Source organism: Salvia hispanica, chromosome 3, assembly GCF_023119035.1.
Source record: "Salvia hispanica cultivar TCC Black 2014 chromosome 3, UniMelb_Shisp_WGS_1.0, whole genome shotgun sequence".
Taxonomy (NCBI): Eukaryota; Viridiplantae; Streptophyta; class Magnoliopsida; order Lamiales; family Lamiaceae; genus Salvia; species Salvia hispanica.
In genome coordinates, this window is record NC_062967.1 from 17,877,864 (window position 1) to 17,899,325 (window position 21,462).

At 36.3% G+C, this 21,462-nt stretch overlaps 4 protein-coding genes and 1 non-coding gene across 7 annotated transcripts; 1 reads left to right on the top strand and 4 right to left on the bottom strand.

Annotated features, from left to right (window-relative positions):
- Positions 1-3,846: 3,846 nt before the first annotated feature.
- Positions 3,847-3,927, bottom strand: TRNAL-CAA. Its single transcript has one exon. It is a non-coding gene; the product is annotated as a tRNA-Leu (tRNA).
- Positions 3,928-5,087: 1,160 nt separating this feature from the next.
- On the bottom strand, positions 5,088-7,984 carry LOC125214475 (putative F-box/LRR-repeat protein 9). Of its 2 annotated transcripts, none has more exons than XM_048115520.1 (6): positions 7,005-7,984; positions 6,827-6,912; positions 6,268-6,614; positions 5,588-5,900; positions 5,435-5,474; positions 5,088-5,341 (listed from the first exon to the last, which is right to left on the bottom strand). In XM_048115520.1, exons 1-5 carry the CDS (start codon positions 7,015-7,017, stop codon positions 5,463-5,465), a joined length of 771 nt encoding a protein of 256 aa, XP_047971477.1. In that variant the 5' UTR covers positions 7,018-7,984; the 3' UTR covers positions 5,088-5,341; positions 5,435-5,462. The 2 variants fall into 2 exon arrangements, with proteins under 2 accessions (XP_047971477.1, XP_047971476.1); XM_048115519.1 differs by having other exon boundaries at positions 5,588-5,939.
- A 115-nt stretch (positions 7,985-8,099) lies between these two features.
- LOC125214474 (F-box protein SKIP19-like) lies at positions 8,100-10,077 on the bottom strand. The gene is made up of 2 exons (XM_048115517.1): positions 9,682-10,077; positions 8,100-8,889 (listed from the first exon to the last, which is right to left on the bottom strand). Exons 1-2 carry the CDS (start codon positions 10,002-10,004, stop codon positions 8,283-8,285), a joined length of 930 nt encoding a protein of 309 aa, XP_047971474.1. The 5' UTR covers positions 10,005-10,077; the 3' UTR covers positions 8,100-8,282.
- Positions 10,078-15,354: 5,277 nt separating this feature from the next.
- On the top strand, positions 15,355-16,885 carry LOC125216445. 2 transcript variants are annotated; one of them, XM_048118156.1, is made up of 2 exons: positions 15,355-15,527; positions 15,828-16,885. In XM_048118156.1, the coding sequence occupies exons 1-2, from the start codon at positions 15,440-15,442 to the stop codon at positions 16,754-16,756; spliced, it is 1,017 nt and encodes a 338-aa protein (XP_047974113.1). In that variant the 5' UTR covers positions 15,355-15,439; the 3' UTR covers positions 16,757-16,885. The 2 variants fall into 2 exon arrangements, with proteins under 2 accessions (XP_047974113.1, XP_047974114.1); XM_048118157.1 differs by having other exon boundaries at positions 15,381-15,527; positions 15,878-16,885.
- An 83-nt stretch (positions 16,886-16,968) lies between these two features.
- On the bottom strand, positions 16,969-19,019 carry LOC125216446 (BAG family molecular chaperone regulator 2-like). The gene is made up of 4 exons (XM_048118158.1): positions 18,645-19,019; positions 18,262-18,518; positions 17,335-17,481; positions 16,969-17,245 (listed from the first exon to the last, which is right to left on the bottom strand). Exons 1-4 carry the CDS (start codon positions 18,886-18,888, stop codon positions 17,108-17,110), a joined length of 786 nt encoding a protein of 261 aa, XP_047974115.1. The 5' UTR covers positions 18,889-19,019; the 3' UTR covers positions 16,969-17,107.
- Positions 19,020-21,462: the final 2,443 nt, after the last annotated feature.

The following is a 21,462-nucleotide window of genomic DNA, read 5'->3' on the forward strand; positions in this document are numbered from 1 at the left end:
TTTTCGGTCATCCGTAGATAAATTGTCGATACATAACAATAATCAACAAATCTCGCTAGTATAAACTAAATTTGTAGTAGTTGTACTATTTTATAGTATGACATAGTAATTTTCAAATTAACCTATTTCTTTGGTACATATTGATTCATTCATCTTTGACACATATCATTTTGGTATTTTGTAAAGAGCTTCTGTCCACGTTTCTCGCCTTTTTTGTCGACCAAGTAATTCTGAAAATAATCAATCACCCACAAAAAAAAAGAGATTCAAAATTCAACATAAATAGCAAAAGGTTCTTTTAATGGAAAGGAGAATAATCATTACCATAATGAGATGAACTATCCAAATTAGACTACCAACATATCTACAAAGAAAATAAGTTGAAATTTGGCAGATTTGATTTCTTGAACATACCAAATAAGAAAACTTATGAACACGAACAAATCCAATACTCACTAAGACTTAATGAATCACAATTAATATGATTTCTTACCAGTGATTCAACAATTGGACAACCATCAAGAATGGCCTGATATCCTTTATTTGTGATAGTAGAGCCGAAGAAGCCTAGTCGAAGATGAACTAAATTGGGCATCACTTTTGCAATAGCTACTAAATAATCGTTGCCATTTCCGACTCCGGAAATGGTATCGTGTTTAATGAACGTAAAAGACCTCAAGCTGGAGCACTGGAGGCCGATGGCCTTGGGACCAAATTTGTGGGCATCAAAAAATTGAGAAATGAACTCACAAATCGAACAATTGAATATCATAAAATAAATTCACAAATCGTAGCAATCGAAATCAAACACCTTGAATATTCACAGAGACGAGTTGAGTTAGATGTAAAGTGCTGGAAAAACAAACTCCAAATAAGGTGACAACAAAATCATTTGAAAAAAACTAAGTAGCATCATCCTTCACCAACCTAACATAAAAGTGAAGGATCAAAATCTTAGCATTTTCAAAACAAATACTCCCTCCGTCCCAAGATAAGTGACCTACTTCTTTTGGGCACGGGATTTAAGGAATGGTATTTAAATAAGTTAAAGTGGAGAGAGTAAAGTATGAGAGAGGGAAAAGTAGAGGAGAGAAGAGAGAATAAAGTAGGTGGAGAATAAAGTAAGAGAGATGACTTTTTGCTAAAAATGGAAATAAGTCACTTATAGTAGGACACCCCAAAATGGAATACAAGTCACTTATCTTGGAACGGAGGGAGTATCATTTACAAATCTTAGTAAGAATCCTCAAAATCTTCAATCCTAATAAAAATCAGGATCATATTCATAACCACTATAATCAGAGTTAGAAGTTGTTGATTCATTGTCGGCATACCAATCATAATCCACCTGATCACGCTCAGATTGAGAAGGCTCAGAATCGAGAATTAGATCTTTTATTTGGCCAGAACATCTTTTGCCTAGAGCGTCTTGTGATCAAGATCGGAGCATTTCTGAAGATGAAGTGATTTTAGGTTGGGGCAGCCATCGTTAATCGCTTCCAGCCCCTGGATTCCAATACAAAATGAAACAAGACTGACATGGCGCAAGTTAGGCATGTTTTTTCCAATGGCTACCGCATGCTCTAAAAATTCTTCCTCACGAGAAGCACCACAAAGGTTGCTAAATGTGAATGATTTCAACATGGGACAAGAGAGGCCAATTCTTTCAAAACCTTGGGGGCTGAGAGTTGGCATCATAGTAAGATGCAACTCTTCCAATTGTGTAAATTTTTTTATCGCCACAGTCAAAACAGTTTCTGATATATAATACACTTCAAGTGTAAGGCTTCGTAGCTGACTTGATCTGTTGATTGTGGGAAAAGAATGTCAACTCCAAGAACAAGAGGAAACTTGTAAAAACAAAGCATGGGAACCAGAGAAACAACGATGACATTTTTATAAAGCTTTCTCCACCTCCACAGTAAAATAGTACTACTACTACTACTATTAAATAAACAAGAAAAATAATGAGCACAGAGGAGGCAGAGGACATAGCAAAATGAGAAAATGTGCATCCAACACAAGTTAAAAGCCACAAATACTATGAACAAGAATAAATTTAATAAAATATAGCCAACGAAGAACAACAAAAACTACTTAAACTTTAAAATCAAAATAAATTAGATGAATTACCTGTAAAAGTTCCCATTAAACTAGTGATATTGCTACTCAATGAAAAAAAAGTTAAAAAGTATTTGGGGGTATTATTTGAACATAGAATTCCATCCCTAGATGAGTTATCTACCCTACCAAACACGGCCTTAGATATAAAACTAATAGGTCCATCCCTAAATGCTCCAAAGCAATGAAAATGAGAATTCTACAACCAAAATTTCATTGTTTATATTCACTGAACTTTTTACAAAAGATTTAAAACACAACACTTACAAATAAAAATTGCAAGATATAAGCGAGGTTAGAAGTTAGAGAGAATTAAATCAAACACCGAGAATAGTGAGCAAGGAATTGTACCGCTCAGCAGCAAGTCATCCACACTAAAACCGGAAAGCTTTAGCTCGAGCAATTGTCCCTGGCTACGATCCACTGCACAACGCCCAATTTTCTCCAACCGCGTGCAACGTCCACCATAAAAATCAATAACGCGCCACATGGCGGGATTCTTGCAGACATTCCACCATGTAGCGCACACATTCTGCACACTCACCAAAATCTCATCAACATCCAACCTTTGCAGGATATTCGCCGTCAATTCGATCCATGGCGGTGATAATGGAAGCGGAAGAAGTAGCCACCGTGGGTATTGGAGGTTCGGTTTGGACCATCAGCTCGCTCGATTCCGTTCCTTTGCTCAGCATCTTCAATACTTAGGGGAATTGTGGAATTGTGGAGTAATACTCCTTGCATTGTTACTTGTACCTTGATAGCACTAGTCAATGACTAGTGTGCAAAAATATTTTTTACTGTACCCTCCGACCTCAATTAAAAACATATTTTGACTCAATACGAATTTTAAAAAATTATTTGATTTTATAAAAAAAATGTATAAAAATTAAAGTTAGTGGGATGTGGATCTTATTTTTATATACTTCATCCATCCCATAAAAATATATGCACTTCTAATTTATGTCTGTCTCATAAAAATATGAGCATTTCCAATTATGCCAAGTTAACCTCAACTCATTACTTATGTACATAAATTTATTTACAATTTATATTCACTATGGTCCACCATTACAACTCATTAAACACTAATAACAATGTGAGTCTCATTATTCACTAACACTACATTAACTACTATTCTCCTCATCTCTCTAGCTTTAACAATTTTACATTAATTCCTGTGTTATTTCAAAATTTCATATTTTTATGGAATGAATAGATAATAATTTTATAATAAAATGTGAGTGAAATGAGTTAGTGGAGCATGATGCTCACTTACTAAAATAGGAAAAAAAAAAAAAAAGGAAAATGTGACTTTAAATGGCGCACACCATAAAATGGAAAAACGTTCAGGTTTTGGCGAACGGGGAGAATAGTTTTTACTACTACCTCCGTTTCTAAAAATAACAACTCTTTCCATTTTGGTCCGTCTCTTAAAAATAGAAACATTCAAACTTTCTATTTTAGAATATCTTTAAACCCCTATACATCTATTTATTTACCACTTATACCACTACAATAAAGCGCACCCCACAACCCACTAACATTAATTCCAGTAATTTTTTTCTTCCTCTCTATTACTTCACCAATAACGATTCCATCCAAGCTCTCTTATTGAATTGTTTATTTAATGAGCATTTCTCTTCCTCTCTATTACTTCACCAATACCGATTCAATCCAAGCTCTCTTATTGAATTGCTCATTCGATGAGCATTCTCAATATTATGCCTTGAAGAGGACTCGAACCTCCACGCTCTTTAGCACGAGATTTTGAGTCTCGCGTGTCTACCATTTCACCACCAAGGCATCTTGAAAGTGCATCATATTCTATAAATATGATATCTACGTAGTGTGAGGTACGAATATATGACAAAGGTGGAGTATTTCCAAGTTGGACATCCAATTACTTCGATTTGAATTATCCGGAGAATGCCTTCTCTTCTTCTCTCTTACTTTACAAATTATACATTAAAATTTGTACTGTTTCAAAAATTTCTATTTTTAAAATACAGAGGTAGTACATATTTGCCGGACCCAGCTCAATTCACTAATAGCCCTTATTCTAGCTGAATAAGAAAATATTTTTTTTACTAGTTTGATAGAAGACTAGTTCAACCCAATTAAAAAAAATATCCAACTGAACAAAGTTTATCTTGAAGAGTTTGAGAAGGGAATCGACAAAATATATAAAAAAATAAAATTGTACTTCTTCCGTCCACAAATAATAGATCACTTTTGCCATTTTGGGACGTCCACAAAAAATAGATTACTTTCTTAAAATGGAAAGTTTATCTCTCATACTTTTCCCACTTTTTCTTCTCTCTCTCCTACTTTACTCACTTTTCTCCCTATCTCTCTTACTTTACCTACCTTTTCTCCTCCTCTCTCTTACTTTACCAATTCTACATTAAAACCCGTGCCATACACAAAGTGGTCTATTTTTTGTGGACGGATGAAGTATAACAATATCCCACGTTGATATAGTGAAAACCGGAACCACTACATAAGTTACATTAGTCAATCCTCATGTAACCAATTAATTGTAGGATATAAACTACTCCCTCCGCCTTCTATTAATTGATACCAATTTTCTTTTTCGATTGTCACTCATTAATTGATACCTTTACTTTTTACTGCTTTTGGTAGTAAATCTCATATTCCACTTATATTTTATTATAAAATTAATATATAAAAGTATAACACATATTCCACTAACTTTTCTACCTAATTTTCACTATATTTCTTAAAGCATATGCCAAGTCAATCAACGCCTGTTAATGAGGAGGAAGGGAGTACATTATTTTTATCACAACAACCGAATCTCGTGACATAGAATGTGAAGAGAGCACCGTATCAGTTTCAAAGCGTGACATTTTTATGCTTGTTGGTTGTAAAATGGACAAATTAAGAAGAAAATTAATCGACAAAATTGTTTGTTTGTTTGTTTTTTCTTTTCCGGTCTTCCATTGATAAATTGTCGATATATAACAGTAATCAACAAATCTCACATGAGAAACAAACTCTGTGGGAGGATCTCACTATATGGTACTAGTATAAACTAAATTTATAATAGTAGTACTATTTTATAGTATGGCATAATTTTCAAATTAACCTATTTCTTTGATACATATTAATTCATTCATCTTTGACACATATCATATTGGTATTTTGTCAAGAGTTTCTGTCCACGCATCTCGACTCTTTTGTCGTCCAAGTAATTCTGAAAATAATCAATCATCCACAAAAAAAGGAGATTCAAAATTCAACATATATTAGAGCAAAAGGTTCTCTTAATGGAAAGGAGAAGCATTACCATAATGAGATGAACTTTCCAAATTAGACTACCAACATATCTACAAAGAAAACAAGTTGAATTTTGTCAGATTTGATTTCTTGAACATACCAAATAAGAAAACTTATGAACACAAACAAATCCAAATGAATCACAATGTATATGATTTCTTACCAGTGATTCAACAATTGGACAACCGTCAAGAATGGCCTGATATCCTTTATTTGTGATAGTAGAGCCGAAGAAGCCAAGTCGAAGATGAACTAAATTGGGCATGGCTTTTGCAATCGCTACTAAATAATCGTTGCCATTTCCGACTCCGGAAATGGCATCGTGTTTAATCAGCGTAAAAGACCTCAAGCTGGAGCACTGGAGGCCGATGGCCTCGACGTCTTCAATGTCGATTTGGTTCATGAATAAGATGTGCAACTCTTGTAGCTGCGGGAAACTCTTTGCCGCCTCGCTCAGCCCTTTCCCGGATAACTTTCTGCAGCACGACAGCCGGAGCCGTCTCAGCTTACTTGACCTATCACAAATTTCTACCAACTAGCTCAACCAAATCACATTATCAAACACAACAAAATCAAATGTTTTTTCCCATGAAAACTTCCATTTTGTTGAGAAATGATGAAAGCATGATTGATAAGTTATGATAAAACTAGTATCACTACTTATTGAATTACACTTCGGTCCGCAATTTAAAAATCCATTACTTTTTTACACTTTTAGTACGCAGACTCCACGTATCACTAACCATTTTACCTAAAACAATGTCGAACAATTACTTAAAGTTTGCACTGAAATAAAATGACTCTTTAAATCGTGGTCAGACTGTATATAAAAGGAATAACAACCTTAGGGAAATGTAGTGAAGAAGTTCATCATTGCCAAAATACTCAATGTTAATGTCCATCAAATCGCCGCCGCTCCTGTCGACGGCGCGGCGGCACAGGCTCCCGAGGCGGCGCGTGTCGTAGCACGACCCGGAGTTCTTGACGTCGACTACCCGCCACATGCTCGGGTCGCGGCACACGCTCCGCCACGTCTTGCACACCTTCTCTGCCGTCTCCAGCATCTCCGCCGCCCCCAGCCGGTGCAGGATGTCCGCCGTCACATCCAATGGTAGATCAATCCACGGCGGAGCAACCGCCACCGCCGCTGCCGGAATCTTCTGCTCCGGCAGCCTCCGAAATCTGAATTTCTTTCTCCGCCATGGCGGGAAAGAGTGGATAGTGATGGAAAAAGTGTGATTTGCTTCGTCGAATTTGAATCAAAAAATTTATTTAACAACACACATTTCTTTCTCATGAGATTACATAAAATTCTAACGCAAAACGGTGTTTCCATCTTATTCATATCTTAATTTTTGCATATATATAGAAATTTGAAGAATTAGGGATATAAAAAATGTACCTTATACCATGTGACGATCTTGTCGAACTTGATTTTGATCTTGATTCCAGATTTTGGATCTTCCACCTCGAGTAGGATGTGATCTCCTTTTGATGGAGACATTATTAATAAGATCATTGCAATTTACCCACAAATTTTTGGGGGAAAAGCAAAATCAAAAGTTTGTGGATTAAGATACCTTGATTCATCATCGTGCTTCAATCTTACATTTCGCATGTTCTTGACCATTGGGGAATTTCGTGTTTTGAAATTTAGAGTATGTATTATATATGTGTTGTGCAGTGTTATTTTATAGTACCTATCGTGTCATGCTATTCTATTTTTTACACTACCACATATACGTGTCGTGCTAAACTATATAGGTAAGTATATATAGTGAGTTCGAAATTAGCGGAATTGCATCCTTTCATTGTTTTATCCTTCTCCTTAACCTCAAATGATTCATTGTAATATTTCTTCCACGTTAATTTTGGTATCATATTGTATTTGTGAATTCCTATTTTCATTGTGTGCTTGTATTTATTTGGTATCTTGAAAATTACTAGTGCGCTATGATTTATTTGTACCAAATTAGAGTATCTAATTAGTTTATTAGTTAAGAATTGATTATAAACGTTGATATATGCATAATGAAGGTTCATAAATTTTTCAAATGATGATGTTATTTTATTTAATTTCGAAAGTAGCTTCGATTTCAACTTTGTATTTCACCCCAATCAAAATGTCTACGATACTTGAAACAGAATAGAGGACACAAGGTATAAAAAACATAAACAATAAAATCCAGAATGAAGGGAAAGATATATGAGGAAATAAAATTGATACCATTAGAGATGGTTGTGGATTTTAAAATATTGAGCCCATCCATATGTCCAATATGTTCACCTCTCGTTTAGGGGCTATCATTTCTAAAACTCTGTGTCCCCACCAAAGATAATCCAACCGCTAGACGACAAGGGTTTTTAATGCGAAATAGATAAAAATAACCCAAATGGTAGACGACGAGGGTTTTTAATGCGAAATAGATAAAGATAATCCAATAGGTAGTCGACAAGGGTTTTTAATGCAAAATTTGTAAAGATAATCCAACGGACAGACAACAAGGGTTTTTAATGCGAAATTGATAAGTACGAGAGAGAGAAATAGATAATGTGGGTAAATAAGCGAGAAAGAGAAAATATGGATAAAGTAGGAGAGGGAAATAAATGAGTGCAATACATAACAAATCTCCACAAATATTTTTGAAATCAATGCATTAAATTAACTACAAAGATTGAACGGCTAATCGAAGTTCATAGTAATACGTAACAAATTGTCACCTCCGTTTTTCCAAATCTAATAAGCTAAATGGTCGAAAAGCAAGGTATTATATACAAGCTATGAAAAGCTAGAGATTGCAGATAACATACCACAACATATGAAGATCGATAAAGGCTCAGCAACCTTCGTTATGACCTCACCAATCGTCGTGGTAATCAAGATATTCACCCGAACAATCACTGGCCCCAGAGAATTCAAGATAGTCGTCGTAGTCAGAGACTATATCCATGTCAGAGAAGCCGGTTATATAGTCATCATCTGAAGTTTCGTGATCATTTATCTCAGCATCAAAAGGGTAGTCAGAAGTCGAGTCATGGGGACGCCTCAAGTCACTAATCCTCTGCATGCACTGTTTGTTTATCATCCCGCCTAAATGGACATTGAAGCATTGTCTCAGATCAAGCGTTTCAAGATGAGGACAACTGTTGAGAATGGCCTGCAAGCCCTCGTTTGTCATTTTGTTCCCAAAGAGTTGGAGATGGCGCAGATGAGGCATGTTCTCAGCAATTGCTAGGGCTTCCGTATCGCATGCAAGATATTCCTGCCTGTACCAGCGGATATTTGATGTAAATGATTTCAGGTGAGGACATGATCGGCCAATCGCTTCAATAGATTGTGAATCAATAGAAGTGTAGTAGAGATGCAGCTCCTCCAACAGCGGAAACTTTTTAACTGCTTCGACCAGTCCACCACCTGTTATGCCATAGGAAAATACAAGTTGAAGTCGTCTGAGCTGACTACACCTGTCGAAATGGATTGTAAAACCAAAGTCAGATAGGTGTAAAACCACAAATATATTTAAAATCAACTAGAATAGAAGTAATAAGATTCATACATACATAAGAAATCAATAACAAATACGTAAAGATTCGTTCAACAAGTCAGTACGAGAGAAAATATAAAAGAGATGTAGAGACTATAAATTTCCATTGCAGAGTGCCAGACAAACTTAAACAACGAGCCCATATGAAATGTGTGTATACATTGATTCTAAATTATAACGTCAATTACAATCATGAATGACTCTTTACATCCTACAAATTCTCATTGTACCAATTACAATCACTACTCTTTCTGTCTCGAAACAAAATAATCATATGGAATTCACATGAAAAAAACAACACCTATCAAAATATATCAATTACAATCACAATTATCCACATAGATTTCCACAATTATCTCCAAAAAAACACAATTTTAAGCCAAGAAACAACACTTTAACACCAAAATATAACAAGATCCACAACAACAAAGCGATGAATTTACGAAAATTTAGCAAACACAGAGAGCCCTGCATACAGACTGATCTTCTACAAAAAAACAAAGGAAATTGACAGCTCCAGCAATCAATCGAAGAAAACATAAAACCAAAAATTAGGTCATAAACCATCACTTTTCCAGCAAAGTTGCAGCCATTATGCACAAAAAAGGAAAATGACAGCTCCGGCAAGAAATCGAAGCTAATATACAGCAAAAACAGCTCAAAAATCATCGATTTTCCAGCTAATTATGCATCGAAAAACACAGAAATCTACCTCTGAGAAATGTAGTGCAGCAATTCATCGGTACCAAAATACTCAATATTGATGTCAATCAATTGGCCCTGGCTGCGATCGACAGCGTGGCGGCACATCTTATCCAAATTGTACGGCATTTCCCAGAGATCTCCGGTATTTCGCATGTCGATGCTCCGCCACATGGAAGGATCTCGGCAAACACTCTGCCACGCAGTGCACGCATGCTGCGCCGTCGTCAGCAGCTCGATCGCCCCCAGCTTGTGCAGAATCGCAGCCGTTATCTCCCGCGGAAGCTCGAGCCACGGCGGCGCCGCCTCCGCAGAGCTGGACGAGCACGACATCTGACTCTTCAATTTTGGGATAAATTTTGGATTTAGGAAATGTAAGATATTTTAGGGTTTGAAGGGTTGTGTACTGTAAAGAAACTGCTAAAATTTATAGATTTGCTAAAAAAAAAAAATACCCTCGGATAAAAAATTATTTCATGAAATTAGTAAAATTATCTGATTGAATTCAACTGAAATTTGTAAAACTGTATGATGTATCGTACTTAAACCTTTTGGGTATAAACTAGACATAAAACTTTAATGATTGAATATTTTTTCATAAAGTGCAGAAATAGATAAAGAAGCAGAAATAAATGAAATTTTTTCAGAAATTGAAAAAACATTTGGCATTTCTATAGCTCAAACCATAAATATTACTCCCTCCATCCCATAATAGATGTCACGTTTGAGAATTGACACAAGATATTAGGTGTTGTTATTTTGTGTGTTAGGTGGAGAGAGAAAATAAGAGTATATTTTTATTAGTATGAGAGGGAGTTTTTTTCAAAAGAAAAAATTGTAATATCTTTTGGGAGAGAAACTAAAAAGAAAAAGTGACATCTATTATGAATGAATGGAGTACTGGCAGACGATGCAAAATCACAAAACAACTGATTAAATGGAATGCATCTATTTCAATTGCCACAATGGTATTGTTCAAGTTGGTCCTAGCAAAAACGAATTTTCATCAATTCTTCGAGCTTGTTAGTAGTTGAATGTTCTCTTTTGGAACAAGGTCGAGCCGGATTTCGTGTTTCTATTTATGCAAAACCATCATCGTATAAGCCAAATTCTTAGAGATTTATAGTTTTTCACATTTTAAGATTCCTTTCGAGTACAATATCATCTTTTATAAATATACTCCCTCTGTCTCAATAGAAATGAAACGTTTTCCTTTTTAGGTTGTGCCAATAAAAATGAAACGTTTCTTAAAATGGAAACAACACTCTCCCTATTTTTTCTTCTCTCTTACTTTACTCTCTCTTCATTAACTCACAAAACACCACTGCAAATCTTGTGCCGGAAACCAAATATTGCATATTTATTGGGACGGAGTAAACGTTTGGGAAAGTTGTGGGCAAATGCACTATAATGAAGAGAGTATATTTTTTGTAATTAAGATGTAACCATATGATAATAAATTCCGGATTGAATACACCGTTGAATGCATTTAAATATAAAAAACATGAGACATTTTAATTATGTTAATAGTGATTTCAAAATCCTATCCCTTAAATTCCTTGGTCTCATCTATTTTCTCAATTAAATTTGCTTTAAATTACTTTATTTATTTAATTGCTCTTCTTTGTTTAATTTGTTTTCAAACCAAAACACCATTTATCCAAATAGTATTTGAAACTGAATTTCATTTGACAAGATTAGATTTATGCTAATTAACTCAAGCATGATAGGAACCATCATATATTCTGAGTACTTATCGGTGCTCGGAATAGTTTGCTCGATAAACAATATTTTTTTTAGTGTATACTTAACTTGAGGAGGAGTGTTGGTAAAAAATCAAGAATAAAGAGAAAGAGGACCTCAAAGATATCGTGATTGATTGTGTCCTTAGTTTAAAAAATCTTCACTATATGTGGTGCTATAGCCCTATTTAGGGCGTGTTGAACATAATTGTATAGATAAATTGAATGAATAAAATGATCTTTCAATAATAATAAATCTTACAATTCACTTATAGAGATCTAGACTTTTACTTTATTTGGGAAGGGAGTTGATAATATCTTCGCATAATTATTTAGCTTATTTTATGTTTTGTTATTTAATTGTGATTATTCGATTTAGTTTATCTAGTAATTAGGATTTGACTTACTTTCCTAGTTTATAAAAAATCATTTTGTACCACACATATTATAAATATGTGTGGAGTCTTTTATTATTATCTGGCAGAATGAAGAATTAAATTATTAATTTCATTCTCTCTTCTGGAGTGAAACTAGGGGTGTCGTAACGGGTAGCGGGTATCGAGAATTTCCCAACCCGACCCGATAACCGACGGGTATCGGGTACCTATTACCCGATAAAATCAGGACCGAGACGGTATCGGGTATTGTATATTTGAGGGAAGTGGGTATCGGGTTACTTGACACCCAATCGGGTATACCCGTGACACCTGCAATTACCCAAAATTTTAGTTGCAATTAGTCAATATACTCTCTCTGCCTAGGACTCTCTTGGTTCTAATTAACAGATTTTGTTTCCCTTCTTCACATTATCTTCCTTAAGTCCCGTCGCCACTCGTCACACATGCAAGACTGGGCATTCCATTTCGGACTAAATAAAACTCCTAAACTCCAATATTCATGCACAACTTTTACTCTAATTAAATATAGATTTCCTACTGCGATTGTAACAATAGATATTAATAACACATACTTGATTGAATTGTTTCATGTTTGAAGAAAAAGGATTAGGAAATGCATATTCATTAATCCATATTCCAATTTTCTATTCTTAAAATGAAATGTTGATGCATTCATCTTTTATCTTGAAAAAACTTATGCGCAGGTTGTAGAAAATTTATGGTAAAGCGTGAAAAATGTTTACAATGTAACTATGATTCGATAAAAAAGATGCGGGAAACAAATATTCTAAGAGTTTTTTCGAAGCTTTTGTGATGTGTGTGTGGTGTGTGGAAAATTGAGAGATAGAGCAGTAGTTTGCAATTGTAAGTCTTGAGAATATTTGTGAATTTGACAATCGGGTGCGGGTACCCGCCACAACCTGTGCGGGGTACCCGACTCGGGTATCCCGAGTTGCTGGCAGGGCGGGTATCGGGTGGGGAGTTTGGGGCGAAATCGGGTGCGGGTACCCAACTTGTCGGGTGCGGATATCCGCGGGTACCCGTTTCGACACCCCTACGTGAAACGACTCCCAGCACTTCAACTAGAATTGTTCTCTTTTCTCTCTACAAATTTACTCGAATCATTCCCCCGGTAGGTAAAACCCTATCATCCACCATGCGTATGACGTTACCTAGGTGGTTCATCACCATAATCTCATGCTCTAATTTGACCTTAGCCATGTAGCGTGTTCGTTTGATGATTTGATACACGACTTGGTTCGTTTGATGATTTGATGCATGAGTGCAGGACTTAATTGGTTCGTTTGATGATTTGATGCATAACTTGATCACTCTACATTCATAGCCTATATACACAAAATAGTAGACCAAACATTGATCATAATATTAAAGTAGTTTAAAAAAGGGTAAATTAACGACATTATTATAAGCACACCGATAGACGTGGAGTGTGTTTACACGAATGAAATCCATTAGACATCAAAATCTCCATATATTCCGCAACTCTTATCTAAAATGAAAAACATAACAACGATCTAGAAGGCCGGTCGGTCAAATTGTACCTTGGAAATAGTTTGTGAGTAATTTTTAGGAATTTTTTGAAAGTTGAAATTTGATGCACAATTATGATAAATACTAGTAGTAGCTAATTCCAAAGTAATCAAACTGTTGAGTGATAAAACAAATCGTCACTTTAGAATGACTTGGTGGGAAAATACTAAAATGTGTATTTTGCAAGCTTTAGTATATGGATTCATACCAACACTTTTAAGCATTATTAAAATTTTTAATATCTTGTCTCACGTCGACTCAGTAACAATCCTAGCTCACCTATAAAAATATTAAAATATGAATAACTTTCCCCCTTATAAAGCCTTTTAAAAGGTAAGTGAGCCATTTCTAATACACATCTAAGTTTGTCATACTATTAATTTTCTAAAAGTTTAGTTAAGAAGAAATGAATTTCATTTGACAAGATTAGATCTAGGTTAACCAACTCGAGCATGATTAAAACCAAAATTATCTGTAAAATGACAAAATTACAAGATCTTACTCCTATCATTCCACAATTTGGTGTGAGCACGAGTTTTAAAAAATATAAAGAATAGTGGTTTGAAAAAGTTATTCTAATATGAGATTATTTTTTATATTAGTTTTATAATAGAATATAAATAAAGTGAGTTAGTGGGGTATGAGACTTTGATAAGGATTCATGTATTTTATGATCCATTTCCCAAGAAATTATCCATTGATGATGCTTGATCTAACTATTTTTTGTGAGACTATTTTCAATTTCTCAACACAAAGCAAAAGATAATAAAAGATCCAACAAAAAACAATTGAATCTAAACAAGAATGGATGGAAGATTAGGAATGGAAAGCATGTGTATAATGATGAGATAAAAGAGTTATGACCATAGGACCTTGACCAAAAGGATGGAAACAACCCTAGGCAACTTTCAATAGCTCTATCACCTCTTGGCTCCACTACTCAATGGATACACCCCATTGATGCATACCTCCTACTTGAATCAATCTATGAAATTGAGACAAGCAACCTTTAAGGAAGGAATTGGATACATTCCTCAAAGAGGAAAACTCACTAAGGAGATAACTTTAATTCAATCACAATCTTGCAAATGAAGACAAACAAAAGGTATTTATACTAAGGGTCCAAAAACAGAAAATTGGCCCATAAAATCTAAGTATCGGCAATTTCGCCAGGCCCGGGCGTTTAACACAGGTCAAAACGCTCGGCCCGGGCGTTTGCACTGTCCCCGAGCGTTTTTCACAAGCAAAAATGCCCGGTCGGGCATTCTTCCCGGAGGTCCCGGCCTTTTCTACGTGACTTCTGAAAAACCGCCATAACTCTCTCATTCGGACTCCGATTGGGATGTTCAAGATACTCACGCGAAGCTTTCCAAGAAGAAGACGATGGTTGCAGTTTCATAGCTTTCGGATATCATCTCGATAAGACGGTTTCCGGTTGAATCCAGCTGTAGTTGAAATCCTTGATGCACGACTTCCATGATCGTATCAAACTTACTTATCATTTATAGTAAAAATAAAATGTGACTCTTATCATGGAATTAGACTGAAATAATAAAATATGGAATTGGACTGAAATAATAAAATGCGACTAATATTATTAGACAACAGGGCATGCATATTGTGGCAGGCATGTATCTGTCTCTATATAATGCAAGTAATTTTCTTGATTAGAATAGTTGCACTCACAGCAACTAATTGTCTCTTGAAGTCAAAGTCAGTAACACCACCCAACCAATCTCGCAATATTATCAACCATTTATTAAAAAAATCAAATAATTTTTTCAAAAAATCCCAGCAATTGTCTCATTAACTGACAGCACACAAGTGCAACACCGACTATAATAAAATAGGAGGAGAGAGAAGTTGCAAAAACAACCTCTTTCTTTGGAACTTTAAATTATTTTAATATATCTTCGTTAATTAAATAAAAAAGTCGGTATACTTTTTATTGTAATTTGATGGCCCATTTTTGTTTCCATTATATTTATTCGATTTTCTTGCAAAAGTGATCAATTAAGGAACCCTCTTCTTTTTTCTTCTTCTTAATTCGTGGTTTGTTTCTTTGAAAAGAGAAGTTATGAGCCAAGTTCGTGCAAATTCATCCCCTGACTTGGATTTTCCAAGCACAGCAAAGGACCAAAGATATGATGATTTGGCATTACAAGGTATATACATCTTCATTTTTTTCCTATGTTGTTGTAAATTTTATTCTTAATTATTTTTATCATCATATTTCTAGGTGGAATTCTTGATATGCAATGTTGTATTTGGCTTGATTCTCTCTTTTCTTGTTTATTTCCATTGTTGTAGTAATAATCTTGATTGGTCATTTATGACGTTTCATATTTGTGGGAATTTCTATGAACAAAATCTTGATTCTTGATAAAAAGGCATTTTATTAGGTGATTAATTATTAAAGTTTATGATTGATTGATGAATTAAGAATATTGGAATGAAATTTTTAGGGGTAGCAGCAAATGTGAAATTACTGCTAAAACTAATCCAAGATCATCAGATAGCCTGTGATCAAGACAAGAATGATCGTAGGAGAATGTTGAGGGTTGCTACAATGATGACAATTTTGGATAATGCTAAGGACAGAATCCAAAAATGCCAATCATTTGGCCTCAAGAAACCGGATCCTGAGCTAAGGAGGTGCAAGACTGAAGTGCGTCGCAACCTGGTCCCACCGGGTAAGAAGCCTGGTGGTGGGGTCGGGGTGGTGCCGGTGATAGAGGAGGAGGAGGAGGAGGAGGTGGATGCAGACGAGGAGAAGGAGCGGCTGAGGCGCGAGTTGACCTCAAGCCTGGCCGCTCAGAGGACCCTAAGAGCGATGTGCTCGAGTTTAGGGAAGGAGAAGAAGTTCATGGAGGCAGAGCTTTCTAAAAAAGTTCATGAATTGAGTGAGATGGAGGAGTTTTTGAACAATCTCAAGGCACAAAACGAGACGTTGCGCCAAAAAGTTCAAGAATGCCTCTCTGATGACAAGGAGGGTAAGGCTGGTGGTGGGGAAATGCACGTGGCGTTGGTGTTGCAAGCAAGGAACAAGGCGCTCTCAGAGCAGTTGATGAGGTCTCTTGATGGTTATAAGTCAATGAAAAGGAAGCTCAAAGCATCGCAAGAAGAGAATGTTGTGTTGCATTCGACCGTTGATGAGGTTGGGACAAAAGTTGTGGGAAGTTTGGGGAGGGTTAAGAGTTTGAAGAAACGGATAGCTACAATGTCGTCCCCTTCTGGGGGCGAAACCCCCCTCGATCTCCAGGAAGAGATTGAGGGGTTGGAGGATATGTTTGAGCGCTTCCAGTTACTGGTGGAGAAGCACGGGAAGATACAGGGCGATTGCGCCCAGCCTAGTGGCGAGATCAATGCATATAAGCCCTCAGTTCTTGCTTGAGACCGGGCACTGATTGTCGACTGAAGGATTTTTTGTGTGACTAAATCGAATTTTGGTTGATTTTATTTTTTATTTTTGTTTTGGACTTTTTTAAGTGATGGCATTGTTTGAAGATGTGGTTGGGCTTCATTGTGATGATGTATATGCCATTAGCATGTAAATAGATGTATCATAGTCTTCTTGTTTGAAGGCAACCTACAAAAGATTGCTTCTTTAGAAGATGAAGCCCTTGGCAGAAATTTTGATTATGGAAGCATATGATCAAACATCGAAGGAATGTATATCACACACACAAACATACTCACCAAATAAATTGGAGTTAATAATCACTAGGAAACAACTAATTATCAATCAATCAAAGAGTTCCCACTGGTTTGATGGTTCAAATGTTTCCCATTTAGATGCCACAACTGAAGGTGGTACTTTCTGCTTCGCGTTTAGTACCTTGAGAACATCCAGTTTCTCAACACATTTCTGCACTCTTTCTCCCTGCAACGAATATTTGTACTTTTAATTTTTCAAATATATTTGCATTAATTGAAATTTTATCAGATAATGAGGAATAAGGATAGGCATACTTGTGAGTCTTTGTGTGCACATACATCAACAGCAGCTGGAATGTTATCCAATTTCACAGCTTGTTGCATCAGCATTTCGATCAACGTTGTGATCTGCAGCTCTGCTACTCTTTTCCCATTTGCAATTGATTTCTCTATTACATCTACCTAAATCCCAATGGAGATTTTAATCAGCTATTGAAAATTATGAGATTTGATTAGAGTTTGATTAAACTTGATAATTTTTACAACAATTAATAAGTGTAAATTAAGTGATTGTACTGTACTCCATTAACTATCCCTTTTCTGTAGTATAAGAAAAGTTGAAGATGAATTCTAATTTAAAACAAGCCATAGGATCATGTCATAGCCCCACGTGTAATTTATGGAACATTAATTATGCTATTAGGACAACGAAATGAGGGACCACGAAAATTATAGTATTAGATAAATTATTAATTACTCCTAAGATAAGAAATTTCATAGGTACGCGTAAATAAATTAATTGTACTCATGCCAACATGTATAGAGCATAATCCTCTAATCTTTTTTTAAAAAATAAATGTAAACCAAACAGTCAAATTAATTATTCTAATTAGCCACAAATTTAATTAACAGCTGTTACAGGTTGTTTAATTTAATTACACTAAACCGATCATAGACAGCTAAACCGTTGCAGTAGTAATAGCCTTATCACCTACCAATTCCCATCTTCTTATTTTACATTACTAAAATTATTAAAAAAAATAGTTATGCAAACATTTAAAATTTGTCAAGATATAATCTATGCTTTGTGGACAACAAATCTACTTAGATTTTTTCTCCAAACGCTTATTTAATAAAAATACAAATGAACTAATATCACTATTTTTTATTCATTTTCGGATAAATGCGAACTTAAATTTGGTCTAAGATAAATTAGGGGTAAAATTGGAAAGATATACTAACCTGCTCCACGAGCCTATCTATCTCCGTGGACACGTGGTCTAGCAGCCGTTGGATCGTCTCGATCTTGGCCTTCCGCCGCATCTCGACCATCCGCCGCTCCTTGCTTTCTGGATCGTCGATTAAGACGACTTTTGATCTATCTTTGACTCCACACGTGTCTAAATACTCCCCATTTTCCCTCTCTTTTCCTCTGAAGATAAGCCGCTGCTCCGCCGGCTGCAGTCCCGTCTCCGCCGTGAGAAGCTTCTTCAGCTCGCCTTCCCAAATTCAAATTACAATCAAAATTAAAACAATTCACCACAAAATTCAAGCCACATTATAGTTTTCACCACAATCAGACCATAAATTCAATCCAATTGAGTGAGAGAGAGAGAGAAATTAACCGAAAGTTGATTCCGCATTGGCCGAGATCTGAACCGAAACAGCTCCGTACACGACTCTAATCCGCAGATTCGGCGTCGCCAAGTCTACAAGAGCGCTTTCGCTCCTCTTCTGCACCAGCATTCCTCCTGGCCGCATCTCCCACTCCACCGGCTCTGCGGCAGCAGCAGATGACGACGTCGTGGTCGCGGACTCCACCGCCTCGCCGCGGCGGAGCCGGCGCTTCATCATCTCCGGAATCCGCATGCAGGAAAAAAAAAACACAGAAATCTCGAATCGAAACTGATTTTGATCTAATGTGTGGTACCTCAAGGTACAAGATTACGAGGCGTAGAATGTTGGTGTAACAGAGCGTGACAGATAATTTGAGTTGCCGACAATTCAAAGAAAGTGTCGTTTTTGAAGAAATAATTAAGTGTAAATATTTGGTGGTTGTTAAAACATGGACTCATATTATTGGAGGCTTTTAATTTGTGTAGGCCCAATGTTTATATGATTTTGCTTTGTTCCATTTATTAACGTAGATATTTTCCTACCCAAAACCATGGGCTATCCAACCATATTTTTGCTTCTTCAGTCCCATAATACCATCATATGTGCCTCATTTTAATTTGACACAGATTTTAAAAAAATATAAAAAATCTAGTTGAGAAAGTTAGTAGCATGTGAATTTTATTTTTGTGTTATTAATTTTATAATAAAAATGAGAGCGATTGATTTAGTGGAACATGAGATTTATCACAAAAAGTAGTAAAAATAAAATGAAAATAATTAGTAATGGACGAATCAAAATAAAAAAGTGAATAATGAGAGATGTAGAGAGTATAATTTATCTAATTTAGATGAATGTTTGAGTTCTAAGCAATGTTTTAAAAACCGGACCGACAAGCGAACCGGTAAGGCTATCGGTTCACGATTCAACTGGTCCAACCGGTCGAACCATTGGTCGAACCAGAATACTGTATAAAACATATATATAAATATTTATGTTATAAAACATATGATTTTCATCACCTCAACGTGCAAAAAAACGTCCATATATACAATAAATTGAATAAAATACAGTATTTAAATGAACAATTACATATTACTTGTACACTTTGAATTAAACAGTAGCTAATTTATCATTTGTAGAGATATAGACTAGGCATAATTGTTGAAAGATTTATGTGTATTATTCATTCAACTTGTTCTCTACTCTTTACAATGTACACGCCCTTTAATAGGCTAGAGAAGGATATTCACATGGTAAGATTTACCCTAATTACACAATAGGAAGAATATATTAATTCCCTTAATTATGTGATCTCAATCAATCTTCCGTAATCTACACCAATCTTCTTCTTCTTTACTTGATTCTTTTCAACACTCCCCCTCAAGTTAAGTAATGGGATCACCCATTCTTAACTTGCCCAATACCTCACGGAAGCTCCTAGCATCAACGACTTTTGTAAGGATATCCGCCAACTGGTCTTCAGATCTCACAAAGGGAAGTTCTACAATCTTGGATTCTATGTTGTCTTTGATGAAATGTCGATCCACCTCGACATGTTCGGTACTATCATGCTGGACTGGATTCTCAGATATACTGATTGCCGCCTTGTTATCACAAAACAACTTACACGATTTCTGCGAGTTCAAGTCCAGCTCTGTCATCAACTTCTTCAACCATATTCTGTTAAACCACTCTTGATTCCTCGAAATTCTGCTTCAGCACTTGATAGCGCTACCACCTTTTGTTTTTTGCTCTGCCATGTGACCAAGTTTCCCCCTACAAAGGTGAAATAACCCGCAGTTGATTTTCTATCATTTGGATTTCCTGCCCAATCAGCATCTGTAAACCCGTGGATCTCCAAATGTCCATGATTTTCCCGATTAGCAGATCCGTGAGCAAGCATTGCGGTGCCACCTTGTTGAGCAATCTCATCCACGTAATAGAGGCCTTGACGCTCAGTGCCACGCCCAATTATCCTCCTCGTCCTGATATCCTGTAATACACAGAAGTTTGGATGAATAAGTAACGTACAGTTTAATTCTTTCGTCACATGGCTAATAGACATGAGCTTATGAGACAATTTTGGGACATAGAGGCAATTTTTGAGCTTTAAGGTCGGAGAAATCTCAATGGTTCCACTCCCTCTCACAACAGTCAATTCCCCATCAACAGTTTGTATGTGGCTTTTCGTTACTCCATCAAATTCAGAAAAATCATTTTTATCATAAGACATAGTATCCGTCGCCCCACAGTAAAAAATCCACCCTTTCTCTTTAGAATCAGATGTACTTTGGGCAACACACGCAATTGGAATACTATCAAGGGGGGCAAAACGATTCGGACTCAAAAAGGATTTTTCAGCAATTATAGGGGGCCTATCTTGAATTTCCTTATTCTGCGGACCTAATTGCATATAATTGGAACTTGGGGGACTAGATTGAACATGATTCATGCAGTGGGGTATATTTCTAGCATCACAAATTTTTGAGGGACCAAATAGCAATTTAAATTGGGGATTAGGATTTTTCAACCCCAATCCCGTACCTCCACACGAAGTGCCGCCTCCCTTCTGTTCTGCGATTCCGGTCGCCGCCTCACCAGTTCTGCCGCCTCCGCCCTGCGGCTGGCCGCCGTCCCCTATTCTCCCACGGGCGACGGCGACCTCCCGGTTGCCCGCCCCTTGCGGGAACATCCCTCCTCCATCATCCATTCCAATTGCAAGACGAGCTTTGTCCTTCTGATTCTCATCCCACCACTCCGGAAATCCGACGAGGAGGAAACATGTTTCTCTTTTATGCTTGTTCTTTCCGCAGTGTGAGCACCAC

Excerpts from the sequence above, each read along its gene's own strand:
- LOC125214475 (XM_048115519.1), bottom strand. Across the intron at positions 6,615-6,826 it reads AGATCGTCACATGGTATAAG|AAATTCAGATTTCGGAGGCT; the intron begins GTACATTTTTTA and ends TGGCGGAGAAAG. Across the intron at positions 5,940-6,267 it reads CTTCACTACATTTCCCTAAG|GTCAAGTAAGCTGAGACGGC; the intron begins GTTGTTATTCCT and ends AATTTGTGATAG.
- LOC125214474 (XM_048115517.1), bottom strand. The coding sequence starts at position 10,004 with ATGTCGTGCTCGTCCAGCTCTGCGGAGGCGGCGCCGCCGTGGCTCGAG. Across the intron at positions 8,890-9,681 it reads CTGCACTACATTTCTCAGAG|GTGTAGTCAGCTCAGACGAC; the intron begins GTAGATTTCTGT and ends CCATTTCGACAG.
- LOC125216445 (XM_048118156.1), top strand. The coding sequence starts at position 15,440 with ATGAGCCAAGTTCGTGCAAATTCATCCCCTGACTTGGATTTTCCAAGC. Across the intron at positions 15,528-15,827 it reads TGATGATTTGGCATTACAAG|GGGTAGCAGCAAATGTGAAA; the intron begins GTATATACATCT and ends TGAAATTTTTAG.
- LOC125216446 (XM_048118158.1), bottom strand. The coding sequence starts at position 18,888 with ATGCGGATTCCGGAGATGATGAAGCGCCGGCTCCGCCGCGGCGAGGCG. Across the intron at positions 18,519-18,644 it reads CAATGCGGAATCAACTTTCG|GCGAGCTGAAGAAGCTTCTC; the intron begins GTTAATTTCTCT and ends GAATTTGGGAAG. Across the intron at positions 17,482-18,261 it reads TAGATAGGCTCGTGGAGCAG|GTAGATGTAATAGAGAAATC; the intron begins GTTAGTATATCT and ends ATTGGGATTTAG.